We start from the raw sequence: 20,168 nt of genomic DNA on the forward strand, positions 1-20,168 counted from the left end.
CAACTCCCTATCACTCTGCAGCTCAGGCACAGTTCATTAAATTAACATTCCATCCCCTTTGTCTCACTAAAAAAAGATATCACGTGTACCGATTTGACCTTGTAACAGAAAGTGTAATCAGATCTGCCCAAGCAAGATATCCTGTCAACCATCAAGACCAGGGCAGAGAGAGACTGAACTCTTAAGCTGGGAAGTCATCCAAGTGTCACGGCTGGCTCAACCTCTATAATTTGCCCTGATGTAAATGTGTCAGCCATTAAGCAGCCGACATCTTTTGTCAAGTGTTGGACTGAGCCTGTGTGGGTGCTTTTGGCACAGTGATGGGATTGTCCCTCACTAGAATATTCATTGTGTTTCAGCCAATGAGGAGGAGGAAGAAAGGGAGTGGGTCATTGAGTATGGATGGCTGAAATAAATGAATGAAAACATTCATGTGCGTCACTTTTGGAGATCAATTTGTCCTTAAATAAAACACGATTCACAGATGATCAGTGTCCAGACCACCGTGGTTTAACCCTCACAGTCCACCAGCAGTTGTTGTTGACCTCTCTCCTACCAACCAGCTGATTTTCCCATAATATTTATATTAGCCCCAAACCTGGGGCAGACTGAGGCTAAGACTGTTTGCCTAATGGGTGTCTGCCTGTTCACAGGGCTCTCAAAGACAATAAACAAGTCATTTTGGATGGAGACACACACTTCTGCTTCGATGCTTCACAACAGTGCAGACCCAGACAAGGGGTAGAAAAAAACCAACAAAGCAACAGGGGACATCTTAAAAGACCAACGGAACGGATAGGGGGATGGAACTTCAGGAAGATGTGAAAATGAGAAACAGATTTGCACACTTTTTTGGGGGTTTGGGGATGCACGCTGTGAGCAAAAACAGCGATCTGGTTTTGTTTCCATAAGCTTCTCCTCTCACACGAGAGGGTTTCAGTCATTTCAGTACCCTGAGAAGGACTTGGTTAACATTAGTATACTGGCCAGACAAACCCTGACATCATAAACACTGCCAATGTGCAGAGTCCACCAGAGCACAGCACACATGCCTCTATCAAAATAACTACAAAAGATAAGATCCCTGCTGCCCTGCATGTGTGTAAATTCTTTCTGTTATATGGTTGTGACAGTCTGTCCATTGCCTTTCCAGGACTTTCTTTGTTGGTGTGTTAACTTGTGTTGACACCTCTTGCATGTGTAGTGTTAAGCTGAGTGTTAAGCTCTGCTTCTGACGCACTCATCCGAAAACAGAAAATGCAACATTCAAATGAACTGAATTGCAGTTTTGAGCTAAAATAACACAACCATCATTTACCACTGAGGTAAATTTACCCTACTTTGCACAGCTCTGTCCACAGCTGGAGACGCAATTGCCATTTTCAAGGCAGAATAGTGCTGCTCAAGACCACTGAAATGATTTTAATGTCTGAAATTGGCAGAAAGGTGGAGCAGCATGACCGGGATTAATACCAATGAAATGAGTATTTAGTGGAACTCGGATAGACTGAAAAATTCCAAACCGTCCCGTCCGTTAAATGTTGATGAAATAGGCTTATTTACGCTTGTTTTTTTATTCTTTATTTTACGTCACCCTGCAATGTAACAGGCACTCGTCTATCAGGGCAAAACAGAGTGTTCTGTCTACTTTTTCTGTTTGTACAAAAGGCGTCCGGCTCTGTGTGACATCCACCCGGTGAAATTCAAGAGAACTTGACGTTGTAGGTCAGCCAGCTCGGTTCACTGCAGGGGAAACTGGTCAAACTCCCAGTATTGATCTATTTACCCATCACACTGTGCTGATAAACTCTTTGGCTTCCCTTACCTTTGTCCTAAAGATAATCCCCAAACATTGCGTTCTCAAAGACCTCTTCTCTTTGACCCATTTACCTTTGTCTCCCTCTCCATTATCCTGTCTGTCACTGTCCACTTTCAACCTTCTGTGTTACTCTTTAGTTCTTAACCCTTTCCCTATTCTCCTATGTCCCTGTCTCATACTTAGAGTACCTTCTTAGAGTACAGACAAAACTTTTTTCACTGTTTTGGGTCATAAAGTCAGCACAAAAAGTTGTTATTCTCAAATATTTAGCGAGGATTGGTAACTTTCACAGGCAATCTTGCTTTGAAGTATCCAGAATGGAAGGTATATAGATTTACCTCCCCACTGCTCTTATATCTGCAATGTACAGGTCAGCAAGTGCATACACTGTTATATAATGTATACTGCACATAGATAGTGGCAACACGTGTAACAGATCTGCTCAGTGTAGCGTCACGAGAAAGAAGGATTTTTGTTTTTCCATGCAAAAACATTTTCCACCGCAAATTTAATATGCTCAATATTTTCCTATGAATCGTTAGAAAATACATTTGCACTAGAATGTATATTTGTGAAAAGGACAAGTTGTTCTATATGTATGATATGATGCGAGATATGCCAGGTTAACTCAAGGTTATAATATAGTTTCATATTGCCCAAAGATGGTCCTATTGGCACCAAATAATAAAAATGTAAACTAAAGAATGGGAGGATAATGAGGATGTTTAGATTTGAGTTTGTGTCCTATTGAAATATGTGTAGCCAGAACCTCCTGGGAAGCAGTTTTGCAATAGATTATCCTGGTGAAACAGAGCAACAAGACGTGCACTCTCACTCTCCAACCTGTGATGAAATCAACTCTGAGCTGAGGGAGGAGAGATTTCTGAAATATTGTGCAAGTTTCCAAACCTTTCCCATCTCTGCTAATCTGAGTGTGCTGACACAGCAGTAAATAACGGACGTGTGTGCATGTTCCAAGCCTTTATCCTGTCCAATTTATGATCACAGACAGCTGGTGAGAGGGAATTGTTGTGTGTTACTGAGTAAATGGAGACAACACTTTGCTTTGAAAAAGCAAAGAATAATGCATCCGAGTGGCCACGTGCGTTTCTCCAGTTTGTGTGACTTTACGACCACACATGTCACATTCCTGTGCTGGAGAACACATCTGATGCTTATTTTACTGCCACATCCCAGCCCTTTCCTTTCCCCCTCCGCTCATATATTACCTCATTTATCAGCATGTCAACAACATATTGAAGTCATGGGCACAAAGTACTTTGCACATCTTGCACCCAAATGATCAGTGAACATTTGATGACGGTGAAAGTAATGAAGCAAGCAATATGTGTCTTATTTTGGAGCTTGTATTGACCTACGACACAGTTGTATTGTGATTGCGTGAGAATACACAAACACATCTGGAAAGTAATTTTCTACTGAAGACAAAAAGTCTCCATAGTGCACGAGCAGTTGGAGCTGAGCTCTTTGACATCAAAGAGCAGAACTTTGTGTCCACGTGAGAATATGTAGGACAGGCAACACACAGGCAGACGTGCATGTGCTTGAACAAAGAAAGGCTGAAAAAGAGCAGGAAAAAGTCATTTTTCACCCTTCGTTTGTGGGGGGATGGGAATGTACAGCTCCATGTCTGCTGTGATTGGAGGAAACCATGGGTGGAATCAACACATGGCCCCAATTTGGAGTTTGAGGGTCTTTTTTTCAGGGTACAGGGGGAGAAAACATGGTTTTAAAGTTACGGTGAACTTCAGACTGATGGCTAATCTAATGCAGGCTGAGATTGTTTTCTGTGAGAATCCTTGTAGGCTACAGTTTGTTCCCTCGGGGTAACTAGTTCATCTTGTTTGGATACATTTGTTTTGCACTCATTTATTGTTTTTTGCAGAGAAGATCACATACCACTCCGGTCATGTGACTCCATTCAGCTGAGTTTGTAAAATGTACCTTGGTAATCTGTCTCAGCACTGCTTACACTGGTTACACTGCAAACAGATATGAGTGCATGGCAGGTACGTGTCTGACGGCCACCATGCGCTACGATGAATATCTGACCTCCACTAAAAAACGGTGTCATCTCAACCAATTTACTGCCGTATTATCTCACGCCATACCAGATGAATGACATGTTGCTCATGCGTCAAACAGGAACTGAGCTGAGGCCCAGGAGAGGAAAGATAACAGAGACCACAGGCCCCATTGACCCTCCTCCCAAATCTCTGTGTTGTTTTTTCACACTCTCCATTCAATCCCACTTTTCCCTTTTCACGTTCATGTGAGCCCTCACTCTTCGCTGCACGACTGCAACACACACGGCAACTTTCAGATACATTTTCCGCGTGTGACGTTTGATGTAGCAGTCTGTTCTGCTGGGCATAATTGCGCAGAATTTGTTATTCCTCTTGTCATGAGTGGGAAAAGACAAACATGTAAACATCTGGGCGAGGAAGGAATGCTGCGGTCATTTTGTTTTGTTTTATTGCCTTCGTGGATGCCGTGATGATAGAGTAGGGAGAGAAAGAGTTTATTCAGGCCATCTGAGATCTCTCTGACCCACTCTGTCACCGTTACTTAGTTAGTGTTACTGTTACTGTTAGTTGTATCACTTCTATTCTTTGCAATTTTGGACATTTTGCCTCTTTGTCCAACAGGATAAATAAAGTGGAGCAGGACAGATTCTCACATGAGGCTGTAGATTATCAGGTGTTTGGAGTGACATAGCATACTGGTCATTTATTGTCTGAGGAAAATGTGAGGGAAATGTCCTTAATTAATGAGGGATTTGGCCAAAGATAGACAGATCAATAAGGCACACGCATGCCACATCCACAACTGATATTGTATATATGCATAGTGATGTGTCTGCACAGGCATGTTTTAGTGGAGACATGTGAACTTTGAACTGTTCTTTTTTCTAACAGTTTATTGCTCTTTGCACTTCACTTTGAATGATGCCTCATGTATTGCTGTGAGTGTGTTAGTTGAAAAGGTTCAGACTGTGTGTGCTTTGACCTCGACTGTTTGTTCTCGGCTGTCTGTCAAACTGAAAGCGCGTCATTCTGCTGCGATGAAATGCAGTAGAAGGTTTATTCCTGCTGTGTTAAACAAACATTTGATCTTATTAATATTATTATTGTTATTACTGTATCTTTAAAAAGCCAATGAAGCGTTATAGAATCACGCTCTGTAGGACACCAATGCATACAGTAATGAATAAACTATAATCACAGATGAGGCTCTTCCATATTAGTGGTTGTTGACTGTCATCTAGTGGAAATCTGCATACATTGCAGGGCTGACGGGTTTCTAAACGAGTTCGGTGCTGAAGCGCCACCCGCTGGACAAAATGTATACTTGGATGCACGCTGCTTCATCTTCCTTCCACCGCCAAAGTGGGCAGAAACATAGGGTGGAGACCATGCTGGAGAACAATGAAAGCCAAAACAAACCATACCCTGACCCCTGACCCCTGACCACAGAGGAAGAATAACAATCAAATCACAAATCAGTAAATGACATGATGAGTGTAAATGAACATCTATGGGCATGGGCCTCAAACATATGATGAGCGTGTGTTTGTGTGTGTGTGTGCATGTGCGTGTGCGTGTGTGTGTGTGTGTGTGTGTGTGACTCATGCAGCTGTTTATCAATTAATGTAGGAATGGAAATGATTGTAGATAAGCTTTGACCCATTTCCAAGTCCAGGTCCAAGTTCATTAAAAAATGTTTTTTCAGAAACAGCACGAAAATAAAGAGTAATAAAATGAATTAATTGTAAAGATATAAAAACAAAAAAAACAGTAGGGCCAGGTTTGAACCATGTTGTACATCAGGGGGTTAAGAGCATTTAGTGATGATGACGCAATGCTGTCTCAGCTGGGAATATGCCTGAAGAACACACATCATGGCTTAATCGGCTTGCTGAGACAAGAGGATGAGTCAGCTTTTACCTGAATTATGCACCTTGTCTCGTTCTGTTTGCTGTTTGTTCTTGAAAACGTGTGACCTATTATTATGACCTATTATGGTCATGTTGTCTATCAGGATCACATTAGCCAGTATAGAAAGTTACATCTGTTTCATCTCAGGAGGCAGGATACATTAACAGATGGCAGTTCAGAATCAATAATAATATACAGGATATACAGTACACGTGATTGGAATGAATGCAATTTATCATCATTTAGCTTGGACCTTCCTGTTTCCAGCAGCATACTCTGCTTACACATTTGTTATCAGAAATCACCTCCTTTCTGTTTCAAAATGACACCGTGAGTCATAACAGACGCTGATCTCATACTGGAGATGCTGAACATGCTTCTTCCTGCTCATGTATTTGTCTTGTAGTTTGTTGTCTGGCTCGAGCACAGAGCTCTGTCATGTAAACGAATGGGCCTGATGAATTGTGTGTTATTGAGTACAGGCACACACACGTAGATGCAGTGATGGCGCAATAAAGACAGCGTTCATTTTAGGTGTGACTTGATACCTGAAACTGCTCCCCTATGTGCTGTTCCCCCCTGCATTCCCCCCTCAGAGTCGGGCTGAGTGAGACATCGTGATTCTGGAGTACGTTAAGGTGAGGTCAGGCTTTCTCTGCAACCAAAGAATCACAGCCATCATGTGTTTGGGATTAGACTGAATCACCAAAGCGATGACATACCGATGGAGCCGAGAGTCTTAAAGCCTACGACACTACAGAGTGGGAGTCAGTGGATTATCCCACAGGGTCTCACGGTGGCACCTCAGGTATGGTGGCAACATGGGAGAATACAGGGAAGATGTGGCTTTAAAGCAGCCAGCAAGTCTGCCACGACTTTTCGTGAAAGATGGTCTCTTTTGCAATAAAAGTGACTTATCTGTTAGCAGCATCTCCTCCTCTCCAGCTACCACCCACTCCTCCCCTCTGCGCATTCACTCAGGGTCGTGGATGAGTCACATCCTGGAAACCTTTGACCTTATGAGAAAGTAGGCAGTCAGGAGTTTGCAATTCACTCAACTTCCAGGGAACCACTGTGGGAATCTCCCCCCCTCCCCATTCACTGCTGTTTGTCTGCCTCTGCCGTGTTGAACGACACACCAGGCACAAGCTACTCATCCCCAAATACCTTCAGGTTGTTTAAACAATCAGTGCCCCTGATTGGACAGCAACAGCTCATACCTGGCAGGTAGGGGCGAATCCTGCATTCTCATTGGCTGGAGTAGTTCAAATGGGAGTGACCGGGCTCCTCCCACTTCCCTGTCTACTCAAAAGCAGTGTTGGAAGCAGCTGGGGAGTAAGAGAAGGAAACATAGACAGCCAAGTGAAACACACACACACACACACGCTGCAGGAGGTAAATACAGCAGAGAAATTCACAGGTAAGTGATGTTATTGGGAGAGGAGGGCTGAGTGTTTGTTGTTTTGATGTTTTATGATCCCCTTTGAATCAATAATGGGGGGGAAGGGGGAGAGAAATGTCAGGTGAAGCTGTTTGAAATGTTGAGCGTCTTTACTCTGAGTCAGCTGATGTTTATCTGAAGTGTGAAATCATTCTCTTATTCTCCAAGGTTTCAAACATCAGTGCAAATGTTTGTTTGCCCTCAGGATCGATGGGTGACATTGTGCTTGTTGGCATGTGATTTGTGGCATTGACATAATCCTTCTGAATGTAGCTTTGCATAGGCTAGCTTAGTTTTACATGTTGGTTTGTTTATCCTCTGGAGTCTGGATTACGTGCCGTCACCACCACCCTTCATTTGTAATTGGCCTTGAAGGTCACGATGACCAGTGGTCATTTGAAGTTGGGTTCATGCTACATGTGGTACTCTCAAAGATCCCCAGTTTCACGTGCGTGTTGAGATGAATGAGTCTCCTCTGAGCCCGGTGCTGTCATTGTTTAGTTTAGCTGAAGCGTGTGTAACTCAGACATGACGCTGCTGCTGCTGCATGTGTCTGCTTGCCCTCGGCCTCCAAGCTGTGGAGTCACAAAGAATAGGAGGACAGGTAGAGGCGAGTGTGTGTGTGTTGTGGAGGTGTGTGTGTGAGCGTTTTTGTGACATGCAGGCGTATCAGTTGTCTTGTCTGCCGGTAGTCGCCCTGAAGGCACAGCAAAGGCAGCATCACAGAGGGAACAGATGGTGAGTGGCTGCCTGACTCGCTCTGTTGGCTGACTGACTCACATACATACACACACACACACACACACCAGAGCCAGACCACAAATGTGTTGTCCCTGCACTTTCACAGATAGTTTTTTTTCTTTGTTTTTTAAGGCTTTGACCTTTGGGCCTACTTGTATAATGGCTCAAAGGTCGTCTATGAGATGTGACACCAAATGTGTGTGTGTGAGTGAGAGGACCTTCAGGAAACAGGATCTGGACGAACCCTCGTCCTCATTTGCCTGCTTGCTTTTGTTTGTTTTTAATTTGTTTAAATGCGAGCGTCCTCGTTGTCTCCCTCCTCCCTCACAGTTGCCCTGTGTGCTCCTGGCAGGCTGATAGAGAGATTGATCGCTCAGACGGACAGCAAAGATGGCCTCCCTTGCTCCCTTCAGCCGCAGACAGTGGACGTCCCAGTCACTGAGGGTCACTGCCAAAGAGATGTCCATCGTCTCTGCCAGGGGTAAAAACAACGCCATCGCAGAGCGCTTCTCCAAGTAAGAATCCATCTTCACTCCTCTCCTCACTCCTCTCCTTATCTCTCTGCCTCCACCGTGAGATTAATAATTCACAAGTAGCCAGTCGGCAAAATCCCCGTCAGTTTTTATCTCTCAGTGAGGCCACAGAGTTTCTCTTGCAACACTTTCTTACCACTCAGCTATTTTCAGTTTCCTCTTCCAGTAAATTGTAATCATCTGTGTCATCAGCCCCGCTCTGTTTATGCTGGTGCAGTTTCCAAGGTGACACTTTCTTTTTTACTGACTTGATCTGAGGTGAGCTCGCTGTGGAAGCACCGAGGCATCCCCTTACCTGTACACACACACCGTGTCAAGTTACTAATTTTATGAATTTAGGTTCTATGCATTTGCTCTCTCTGGTGTGTGTGTGTGTGTGTGTGTGTGTGTGTGTGTGTGTGTGTGTGTGTGTGTGTGTGTGTGTGTGTGTGTGTGTGTGTGTGTGTGTGTGTGTGTGTGTGTGTGTGTGTGTGTGTGTGTGTGTGTGTGTGTGTGTGTGTGTGTGTGTGTGTGTGTGTGTGTGTGTGTGTGTGTGTGTGTGTGTGTGTGTGTGTGTGTGTGTGTGTGTGTGTGTGTGTGTGTGTGTGTGTGTGTGTGTGTGTGTGTGTGTGTGTGTGTGTGTGTGTGTGTGTGTGAGACATTATAGCTCTCCATCAAAGCAGAGCTGTCATTCAACTGTGACTTGTCTTGTATGGAAAACATCCTCCAGGAAAGTTGGGCATGAGTGCAGATGATTTGAATACACCTGCTGATTACTTATATTAAGTTTAGAATATATAGACAAGTGGAAGAAGCCCATTGAAGTACAATACAACATACTTATTTTATTTTTTTACTGTAACAAAAATGTATACAGCTCAAACTCCACCTGTAAAATAAATACAGATTTCACTGAGTTTGTGATTTAGACTAGAATCAAACTAAGTATAGATATGAGCCCCATCTCTCAATGTTTATAGGAATTATTTTTTGAATATTCCTGGTTCTGGCCTTGGATTCTGCACAGAAATGTAATGATCTCTCCCCTGGATCACGTCTCACCCTTCCACTACGTTACTATTCTATTCTTGAGGTAAAGTCTGAGTGACTTGGAGATGGTCTAGGTCGCCTTTAGAGGGAGACGAAGGCCAAAGTTGAATCCATTTCCTGTTCCTCCTCTGCGTGTGGGCTGAAGATTTCCCACCCAGAAAAATCATTTCACGTCGTGCAACAAGCAGGGACAGTTGATTGTAGTTTCCTGGGTGTGTGTGTGAGGGAAGGGCAACACCAGATGTTTTTGTTTCTTACTTTGAATCTCAGAGCTGTAATGGTTGTGTCATTATCCTCCTCCTCCTCCTCAGGTACCAAATGGCAGCAGAGGAGGGCAGCTCAGAGAAGAAGAAAACGGTAAGTTAGCACATTCAGTATGAATTATGCTCATACTGGCCTCTGTTGCTTGCATTCTTTCGACACACACACACACAGGTACTCCCTCTCCTGTCACACCAGTAAAGGTGGTAACACAGCTGCTGGTTGGTGCAGCGTGAGAGCACCAGTCAGTAGACGAGCCTCGCTGCTATCTGCTGTTACGTTGTGGCGGTAATAAGACGCCTCCATCCCACCCGATCTGTGTGGGCAGACTTGTTAGTGGTCTGTGGCGAGGGAGCTCAGCAGAGGGGTGGATGGGTAATCTCAGGTATGTGGCTCAGCTTTCAGTTTGAGACTGAATTCAGACCTCCTCTAGTGATTTGCGTCTCCCTGTTATTAGCGATCATTCAGTGTAAATTCCCACAAGTTTGAATGCATTTTCCTGCCAAATGCATTCTAACATTCGTGCCATCGGTTCTCATGTGAATGTTTTCGTCCACAAACGCAAGAACGTCACCGAGATCTCTTATTTTTCAATGGTTCTCTTCTGTCATCAGTAAATGAACGAATCTGGCATTTCAAGGGAGAATGTGAAGTGGGTCTATGAGTCCAGGGCTGGGCTGCGCATTCCAGCCCCTCACCTCTCAAAGAAATGTCAGATGGCTCCTAGGTTTTGCTCACCAGAGGAGTTTTGTTCACTCTGGTTTAGTCACAGCTCAGTTCTTTGTGAAAACACTCTTAGAAGGAGGCGGTTTGGTTCCTGCACTCTCTCCTTCTACCTTCCTCTCATTTCCTGGACTTATTTTCCCTCTTTCTCTCACTGACCGTCTCTGTTTCTGATTTTCTCTCCCTCCCCCTCGCCCTCCCTCCCTCCCTCACTCCCCCCCCCCCTTCTCTGTTTCCTTCCCTCCTTCCTTCCCTCTCCTGGTGTAGGGGGGTGGGCTAGTTACTTCATGCTGCCCTGATCACTTCTTCCTCTCAAGGCTCACATCTGGGACAGCTTGTAGCCTTTCCAGCCGGCCAGCAGACACACTCACATTCTCTCACACACACACACACACACTCGCAGACGCACACAGAGCAACGTCGCAGACTGGACAGCCAGGTCATCAGCTTCTCTCAGGTTTTTATACGCTCCTTTTTGTCCCTCTCTCTCTCCTCATCCTCTCTCTAGATGTGCATGCTGTAACTGTCTTACTGGTCTTTGTCTCATGTGAAGTTACTCCTACGTGTCTTTGCTCTCTCTCTCTCTCTCCCTCTCTCTCTCTCTCTCTCTCCTCTTCACGAATAGGAACATTCTGTTATTTGGCAACCTGCATTTACCTTGTGAGTTTTAGTTTAAGTGTCTGTAGCTTCATGCAGTAGTTGGAGCAGTGCTGGAGTGGTTTGGGTCCAATGTGGAGCAAATTAGGAACAGATTCAGAGAGTGGTTAGCATCCCTCATTGTCTCCAAAAGCCTCAGAAAGAGTGACTCACCTTATGTGAAGTGTTGTTCTCTGCTCTGCCTCCTCATTACTTTGTGTCCGTTTCCTTCAAAGTTGCTGCTCTCTTGACAAAATCATGAGACTGTATCATTTGTATAACACCGATCAGCTCGTGACCCAATTGCATATGCAAATATTGAAAATGGAATGTTTGGTTCTCTGAGCCAGATGAGCTGGAAAAGAAGGATCATTCACTTTACATGGCTTCATCACGTGGCACCAACTTCTGAATGGTCCTGATGCATAAACTCCAACCATCTGTTACTGAAACAAACACTGTTCAGCTCTTAGTTTACCAGAGTTGGTGCTAGAAGGCCGCCAACTAGGGCATACCTCTGCCAAGGCTGTGTAGTCCTCCAATTGTGACTGTGCCATTGTTGGGTCCATTGATGCTTGATCTTTTTTTTACCACACATAGTGAATGCACATGTTGACTTTAACAGAAACGGCACTTTAGAGAAGCTAAAAACTTTTGTTCGCCACACAAAATTCAAACAGTGGAAATGGCAGGAAATCTAGTTTGGGGTAAATGGGCGTGGCCTATATGGATGGATGTGGATAGACCCCCGAGGAATCCTGCGGCTCAGAAGTTGCAAACCAAAACAAAGACAGCAGCACCTTCAGGCTGACTGCCACCAAAATACAATAGATTCCTGCCTGGATCATGGAGAACCTGCACCAAGTTTGATGGACAGAAATTAAAATGTAACCTCCTCTTCAAAACCTGGGGCCCAGGATTAAAATGTGTTTTGGTGTTTACCTTCTCTTCCTCTGTCTCTGTAGGCAGCACAGCCTTTACCTGGCACCCTGCGCAGTGGGAATCTGAGTGTCTTAAGGAAACGTTGGGAACAGCAGCAGCCGTCTAGCTGCAAAGCTCAAACTCAGGCCACACCCTCCACCTCCACCACGCCTCAGACCTGCAGCAGTCACTCTGCAGGTCCTAAACCTGAAGCCACACCACAGCTCCAGAGCCAGACTGACTCACTGCCTCAGGACCAGGATATCCCCACCAGCAGCCAAAGCCAGTCTGAGGAGAACACACAGACCAGCGAATCCCATTCAGGCCAAACCCAGTCAGCCCGATCTAGCTGCATCTTGGAGGACCTGGAAGACATGGAGTTCAGGAGAGATTCGGAGAGGCCAGAGGCGGCGGCAGCAGCTGAAGTGCCGGACACCGAAAGGCCCAGCGTTCCTCTGAACAGCCTCAAGATGATGTTTGAAAAGGGAGGGAGCCCGACTGACAAGGCAAGTCTCCTCTTCAGTCTGACATTCAGACCTGTGTGTATTTTCATGAAACTGGTTTAGTTTGATGTTCCCAATCAAGAATGAGGAGTAAATTCAACAGTCGTTAGTTCCGGCTTGTAATTAACTGTAGTTTGAATAAAGAATGTCTGCTTGTTCTGTAAGAGGTCAGATCCCTGCAGTGCTGTCATGCTGCTGATCACATGCAGCAGCCTCGCCTCACTATCCCTCATCTCCAAACACACATCGCACACACACACGCACACTCAGCTGACTTGATATTTGCACATCAGTGAGTCGATCTGCACTTCATGCTCTGTACACAGCTAATTGTTTCTTTTGTTTTTGTCAAAGCACAGAAGTGGAGGAATTACAGTCATGTGTGTCCTCAGGTCATCAACACTACAGACACACTAACAACCACCATCCTTCCTCTGCACACAGCGTCCATTTAATGAAGCTATAAATACTGCACATACATTATGAGAGCCATTCAGAGCATCTAAGCAAGTCTAGACCTTTATTTATATATATATATATATATATATATATATATATATATATATATATATATATATATATATATATATATATATATATATATATATATATATATATATATAGTGACTTAAGTACACCCAACTTAGAAGAAAAGCTTTTGAAACATGCACCACCTGGAAGTAACCTGTTATGTCACAGAAGTTAGTTCCTTCAAAAGTGTGTGTGTGTGTCCGTGTCCTCATAATTAAGGTAGCAGACCTCTACAGTCACACATAATCTCCCGAGTTTAGATAACCGGGTCAAGTTCCCAAACAAGATGGTATTTGTTGGGATTGAATCTATTGAAACCTCCACAGGAAACAAAGAAATGAATGAGGTTGGACAACGTGGCCATATTCTGATCTCTGTGAGACCCAACTCATGGCCTCCTGTGTTGGCTTTTGAAAGAGAGATCCAGGGCCTCCATCAAGGAAGTGGAGGGATTTAGAGCTCTGATTCCTGCCTGCTCCTCCTTGGCCCTTTTCTTTTTTTGAGGGGGGGGGGGGGGCGACTCCTCGAGCAGAAACGCAACATGAGTACAGGTCTGCACACAGTAATGTTTGGTACAATAGCGTCCACTGTAGAGCCCAGACCCTCTGCTCCTCTTTGTTGAGGCCCCCCTCCAATCCTTCAGATGATGTAATGGTGCAGGCTGGCAGACTCATGACTGCAGACAGCTGATCTACACTCAGACCGTCTCCCCTAAGGCCATCAGAGAGATAGACCCCCCCACACACACACACACCACCTCATCAATCATCTGCCTTGTCCTCTCTCTCTCACCCCCCTCCCACACACACACACACACCCCTTGTCTACACACACCCCCTTTCTCTCCACTCCCCTCTCACAGAAAGCGTACAGTCATGAGGCAGACACACTCTGAAATTAATTGACCCTCACAAAGGCACACACACACACACACACACACACACACACACACACACACACACACACACACACACACACACACACACACACACACACACACACACACACACACACACACACACACACACACACACACACACACACACACACACACACACACACACACACACACACACACACACACACACACACACGTGCTCCCCCTTCCAGATCCAGGCTCAGCTCAGCTCAGCCCCACCCATCCCCCCTCTCCTCCTGCCCCTCCTCCTTTGCTCCTCTAGTTACCGGTTTTCACCAGCTGCTCCTCCTCGCCTCTCTCTGTAGACTGAGGCTTGGTAACTGTGATGCGCACACACACACACCCACCCACACACGTTTACCCCCCATATTCCTCACATTTACATACACACTAAAACACGCACATATGCCACACTGTGCCTCTACTCTCTCTCTCTGGTTGAGTCTTTATCTCCACCTTCTTCCGGCCACACCCCCTTGACCCCACCCACACTCACACACACACACACACACACACACACCCCATGAACACCTGCTCCCTACCGCCTCTCCCCCTCCCTCTGGCCCGTACACACAAACGCACACACCCCTAAACCATCTCCAGAGGCCCTTCCCCATATCGCCCCTTGCCTTCGTTTCATGAGCCACATTGGGTTCTGCTGCCCTGCGTGTGTGTGTCTCCGTCTGTGCGTGTGTGTGTGTGCCTCCCTCCCTCTCCTTCTTGGCTGTGACTGGGACCTGGACTAACTCAAACACTGCTAACCTTTCTCTCTCTGCCTCCTCCACTCCTCCACTTGGTTCTTTCATCTATCCTGCGCCCTGCTGCTCTTCACGCGAGGTATCTGTGTGTGTATGTGTGCATCTGTCTGTGTGTGTGTGCCTGTGTGTTTGTGGCCATGTGCTGCATTATTTGTTTGGCTGCCTCCTTTGATCGAGACCTGTTTTGTTGCCTGTGGCCTATTTACTCTGTTTTTGTTGTCCTTTGTTGGATTAGAATGTTTTGATTGCAGCTGAATGAGGCCTCTGGATGACACGGCTGCTCACTGCCTGTAATGTTAACGGCGTCTCAAAGGCCACTTCATGGACTAACTTGGTCACTTACTCCTTTTTAACTATGTCAATTTGCGTTAACTGTGTCATTGTGTGTGTCACGCTGGGTATACGGCCGTGTTTAAAGGTCATCAGACTCTTAGAGGCTGTAGGAGCAGAAAGGCAGACTTCCTCCTCTGTCTTTGTTTTGGGAAGACCTAATACAAGGGCAGAGTATTGTCTTGGGTGTGTGTGTGTGTGTGTGGGGTCACTGGGGGAACTGCAAGTCAGTCTGTCTGTGTGAGAGCTTTAATAGTATCAGGATTAGCAGCAGATTCTTTGTCTAGTCCACTGATCCAGCCTCCTGGGACTCAGCCTGGACTTGCACGGGACCGGCTGCTTGTGTACACCCCCACAACACACACACACTCGCACACACACACACACAGCAGAGTGAGCTTTCATCAGTCTCAGCCACCCCTTCCAAAAGCTTCACCTCCGGTTCTCTGGGAGTTAATCCCCCCTCGAGGATTGATCCATTATGATGGCAATAATGCTTTTGGGAACTCTTTGTGTCTTGTCTGTAATACTTCCTCGCACTGCGTTTGTGTTACCAAACGTGTGCGTTCATGTTTGCGGGCCAAATTATGTCCAACTGTCTCCTCCGTCAGGCTCCTAGTCACATACGATTCGGCAACGACCTGCACTCGGATCATTAGATGCTATTGATTGGATACAGAGACAGATGGAGTGCTGGGTGGAGTTTAAAATGGCTGAAAGTGAAGAAAACTGAACATAAACCTGTCTGGGCAAAGACATGGATCCTCCTCTGGTGTTGCTTAAATTTCTGTTGCGCAATCGGCTGTGAATCCCATTCTGACTGAGGCCTACACACCCGCCGACTGAGGACTGAACCTGTCGGGACTCAGTGAGCAGCTCAGTGACGCCCGACTTGGGTCACGTTTCCTAAAATCATCTTAAGGCCACGGTGATCTTAGTGCCGTTGTAAATCTGTGGACTAAGATCTTCTTAACTTTAAGAGGCTTTGGGGGAAACGGTGGGTGTGGAACAATGGCAGTGTGTGTGTGACAGTGAATCCAAAATGAAGGATCAGGATGTCTCAGGTGCAGCAGCAGAGAGAGGAGACTCGTCTGTAGCTAAATGGAAAGACGGTTCCCTCTGGATGAAGGACCGTCGCCGCTGTGTGACCTGATGTTGCGCCTCCTCCTGACATGACTTGTGCCCTCATGTTTGATCAATGGGAGCAGATTATTTGAGACTAACAAAGCGACCAAACGGAAACACACCTGTGACTCCATTTTGGTCCCAAGTCATCATTCCAGAAGGAATAGTTAAATTTTACCCAGAGGCCTGCTGACTGTGATCATAAAACTGAGTAGATGAATGATCAGGTGTGTGTGTGGCTGTGTAACTGTGTCCTGGCACCATCTGTGGACAGACTGTGTGTCTGTCTCAAGCTCATGCCCACTGAGCTCATAAGTGGCTTACAGTGGACGGGACACAACACACACACGCACACACACTTCCCTCCTAAACTCTGCCGTTCTGTCTTTTATTTCACTTGTTGTTGTCTTGTCTTTACTATTGCTTAAAGTTTTTTTTTCATCTCTGTTTAACAGGTGTCCAGGGAGAGGACGGGCAGTAACCCTACCAACATGGAGCAGATACTGGGAGGTACATGTTTCTGTGTTTTTACTGAAAATGCCATTAAGTGGAAGAGAGGAGAGAAAAAAAATAAAAAACTCTTCATGGCTCCACTGCAGGTTTCCCAGAGCGCTGCGACCAAATTAGATCATAAAAATGCCTCTGTCATATCTGCAGGGTATGACATCATCTTCGCCCCGAGTTTCCCCTTCCTAAATCATTTGTACACTCTTATAACGCCGTAGCGCTTAGATTTACTTTGATTAGTTTCCGTCAGAGATGTGATTAGAAGAAGATAAAACTCGACCCTCTCGTGTTCTCAGACGTCCTCCCCTGCATTGTTCCCTTTTCTCCATTACTGCGTCCTGATTCAGTCGGTGACAAACAATGTCCTCCTGTCCTGCCTTCCTCTGGATGAATTACATCCTTCCTAGAGGCCAAATGCTCAGAAGTGACGACACAACCTCCCCCCACCCCCCAGAACTATTGTGATCAGCTGACTGTTTCAGGAAGCACAGCAAGAGACCAACGCTGTTTCAAACTCCAGCCCTGTCCTCCTGACCTCATGTTCTCATCCGCAGCCTGCATGACATAATGGCACATTCTGCACCGAGTCTGAGGTTAATAAACATTAATGATCGACTTGTAATGGAGAATTTGCAGGGGGTGAAAAACATGAAGTTCACCAAAAGTTAAACCTCCAGCAAATGAAACTGACATCAAAGTGTGTGTGTGTGTGTGTTGTACCAGATGGAAGTCTAGCAGAGTCCACTCCTCTACGGGACAGGATGGCCCTGTACCAAGCTGCCATCTCCAAACAGGACGTCCTTCCTGCCCCGGTCAACGTGAGTGCTCCAAGTGCAACAAAACACCTGAGTTCATTCCGCTCAACATTTTCTACACCGCCGTTCTGTCACACGGACCAAAGATCAACCACCCAAACAAGCACCAGATTTCAACATATTTGACCATAAAAGGCCCCTGATCTAATCGTTAAAACAGAAAACAAACAACATGTGGTGTACTTAGAAACAGCAATGAAACGGACATAATAATTGTAAAATGAACATCTTCAGAATGTCTCGTAACTGGACTGAGCCTCTTAACTACCAACTACTGCCACGACAGAATGTATCCAGCAGATGGCAACATTGTGGTGTAGAAACCAATGAAAAGGAAAAAAGAGAAGGAGGGGGGCAGAGGAATTCCAGTTTGTCGTTGAATTTCTTAGAAAAATTATGATGCAATGTTTATTTCCTGGCATAAACTCGTCACCGTGTGTGTGTGTGTGTGTGTCTCAGGGTGAGCAGGACGCTTACAGTGGGAAACAGAAGGAGAACGTTCCACCCTGCACTCTGGATCTGGTGAGAATTAATTTTCCATATTATGATGTGTAAGAATATGAGGTGCTTTGTGTGACGAGCACAAAATTCTAAACTAATTTTCCCCCCTTCGTTCTCTTCACTCCAGTCCAATCCAGAGCCGGAGTCAAACGGCAGGAAAAGTTTTACTCCAGAGATCAGCAGTGAGTTTTATTCTTACACTGAACAAATGGCTAAATTGTAGTTTGTGCAGAAGAACTTTTGTTAAAGGTGTAAAACGGCTCCCTCTAGTGTTCAGATTGTGTCAATGCCTATCATTTTGTCCCCCAGCAGGCACCCCGGCATCATCCAATCAAAAGGACTCTCCTCAGCCTAAGACCCCCAGGGTGAGTCCTCATAGATCACACACACACACATCATGTCGGTGGTTTATGTGTATTAGTGGATTTACCTTTGGTGTGTGTGTGTGCAGGGTTTCCGCCATCCTGTGAAGGAAACCTGTGTGTCGTGTATGAAGACGGTTTATCCTCTGGAAAAACTGGTAGCCGGCCAGCAAGTGTATCACACCAGCTGCTTCCGCTGTGCACACTGCAACACTAAGCTCAGGTGAGGGGGCGCGCACACACACGCACGCACACACACAGGTAAAACTGAAATACTTGATGCTTTAGAAGTGCATTTTCTTATTGTCTCTTTGTCTCCCCCTGCTGGCTAGTTTGGGGAACTACGCCTCCCTCCACAACAACGTTTACTGCAAGCCTCACTTCTCCCAGCTCTTCAAGGCCAAAGGAAACTACGACGAAGGCTTCGGCCACCGGCCCCACAAGGACCTGTGGGAAACTAAAGGTGAGGGCGGAGAGACTTCGCCACAGACCAACGCCGAGGCCACGGATCTGACCCCAGCCTCAGACCAGGCAAGTCCCAGTGTGGAGGACTCCCCACTGGCCAAAGTCAATGTCTTGATGGCTACAATGGAAGCTCTGGGTCAAGGGTCAGCAGGAAAGGCAGACCGGCCCACAGAGACCCGCAGACTGAAGATCTCATGGCCCCCAAGAACCGAGCCAGGGGACGGAAGCAATCCCGCCGGAGCGACGTCTGCGGGGGAGAGCCCCACCTCCAAGTCCATCATGAAAGCCAAGTGGCCCCCAGGGGAAGACTCCGCCTCGTCCCCTCCTGAACAGACCAGAGAGCTGTCTAACCTGCGCCGCACCTCCTCGCTGAAGGAGCGCAGCAGGACCTTCACACTGGCGTGCCAAGGCGGCACCAGTCCTGCTTCTGAGACCAGAAAGCGTAGCCCAGCCCCGATGTACGATGACGAGCTCAGCCCCGAGTCCATGAGCATGGAGCTGCAGCCGGGCGGCCAGACCTCAGACAGCCTGACCCCCACTGAAGACATCCACACCAGCTCAGGGGAGGAGGAGCACGAGGTGGAGATGAAGAATGGAAACACGCCAGAGCATCAGGAGGAAAAGTATGGGGACATTCCAGGACAGGAAGAAGAAGAAGAGGAGGAGCAGATGGAGGAAGAGGAAGGCACACACCCTCTGACACGACAGGAGACGCCAACGGAGCCCAGGGCCATGTCGTCCCCCGACGGCGAAGCGGAGGCCGGCCGATCGTCACAGGATGTGGGCTTCTGGGACAGCGAGGAGGCAGAGGAGGAGCGAGAGGAGGCGCAGCAACCGGAGCAGGAGGCGCTGACGGTGGAGGAGCTGATCAAGCGGAACCGATATTATGAAGACGAAGATGAGGAAGATGCATGAATGGACCAAGCCAAGAAGATGACAGCCATGGACACTTTGGGGACCTCTCGCCTTTCCTTCTACTGTTTAGATGTGGTTTCCTCCTCTTCTTCTTCTTCCTCTCCTCTCACTTGCTGCAGTGTGTGTGTGAACTCTTTGTGCCTCTGAACCAAGAAAACCTTTTTGTTTTAAGCCATTCTTACAAAGTAACATCTCAAGATTTTATACACGTTTTTAAATGTACAACATTTAAACCAGGACGATGAGAAACGTCCCGTTCTGTACAATGAGGCGTGAGATTGTCTCTTTTCACAAAAACGCGTGTATTTGTAAAGGAAAAGAAAGGGCTGCTTATGTGAACCACCAGGTTTAGAGTCGTATCACCCAGATGTGTG

The 20,168-nt window shown here is 46.3% G+C and overlaps 1 protein-coding gene across 3 annotated transcripts; it reads left to right on the forward strand.

The window, feature by feature from the left end:
• Nucleotides 1-6,959: 6,959 nt before the first annotated feature.
• Nucleotides 6,960-20,075, forward strand: lima1a (LIM domain and actin binding 1a). 3 transcript variants are annotated; one of them, XM_076167157.1, is made up of 11 exons: nt 6,960-7,198; nt 8,291-8,475; nt 9,834-9,879; nt 12,108-12,569; nt 16,685-16,739; nt 17,460-17,554; nt 18,011-18,073; nt 18,180-18,234; nt 18,365-18,417; nt 18,504-18,637; nt 18,747-20,075. In XM_076167157.1, the coding sequence occupies exons 2-11, from the start codon at nt 8,351-8,353 to the stop codon at nt 19,792-19,794; spliced, it is 2,136 nt and encodes a 711-aa protein (XP_076023272.1). In that variant the 5' UTR covers nt 6,960-7,198; nt 8,291-8,350; the 3' UTR covers nt 19,795-20,075. The 3 variants fall into 3 exon arrangements, with proteins under 3 accessions (XP_076023272.1, XP_076023270.1, XP_076023271.1); XM_076167155.1 differs by having other exon boundaries at nt 6,961-7,198; nt 18,362-18,417; XM_076167156.1 differs by having other exon boundaries at nt 6,961-7,198; nt 8,313-8,475; nt 18,362-18,417.
• Nucleotides 20,076-20,168: the final 93 nt, after the last annotated feature.

Source organism: Genypterus blacodes, unplaced genomic scaffold (genome assembly GCF_046128005.1).
Source record: "Genypterus blacodes isolate CSIRO-AG114 ecotype Tasmania unplaced genomic scaffold, CSIRO-AGI_Gbla_v1 ptg000156l_1, whole genome shotgun sequence".
NCBI classification, from domain to species: domain Eukaryota; kingdom Metazoa; phylum Chordata; class Actinopteri; order Ophidiiformes; family Ophidiidae; genus Genypterus; species Genypterus blacodes.

Bases quoted from the DNA above. Each gene is read 5' to 3' on its own strand.
- lima1a (XM_076167155.1), top strand. From the start codon at position 8,351: ATGGCCTCCCTTGCTCCCTTCAGCCGCAGACAGTGGACGTCCCAGTCA. The intron at 9,880-12,107 runs GTAAGTTAGCAC...CTGTCTCTGTAG, and splicing joins GCTCAGAGAAGAAGAAAACG to GCAGCACAGCCTTTACCTGG. The intron at 18,235-18,361 runs GTGAGTTTTATT...TTTGTCCCCCAG, and splicing joins TTTTACTCCAGAGATCAGCA to CAGGCACCCCGGCATCATCC.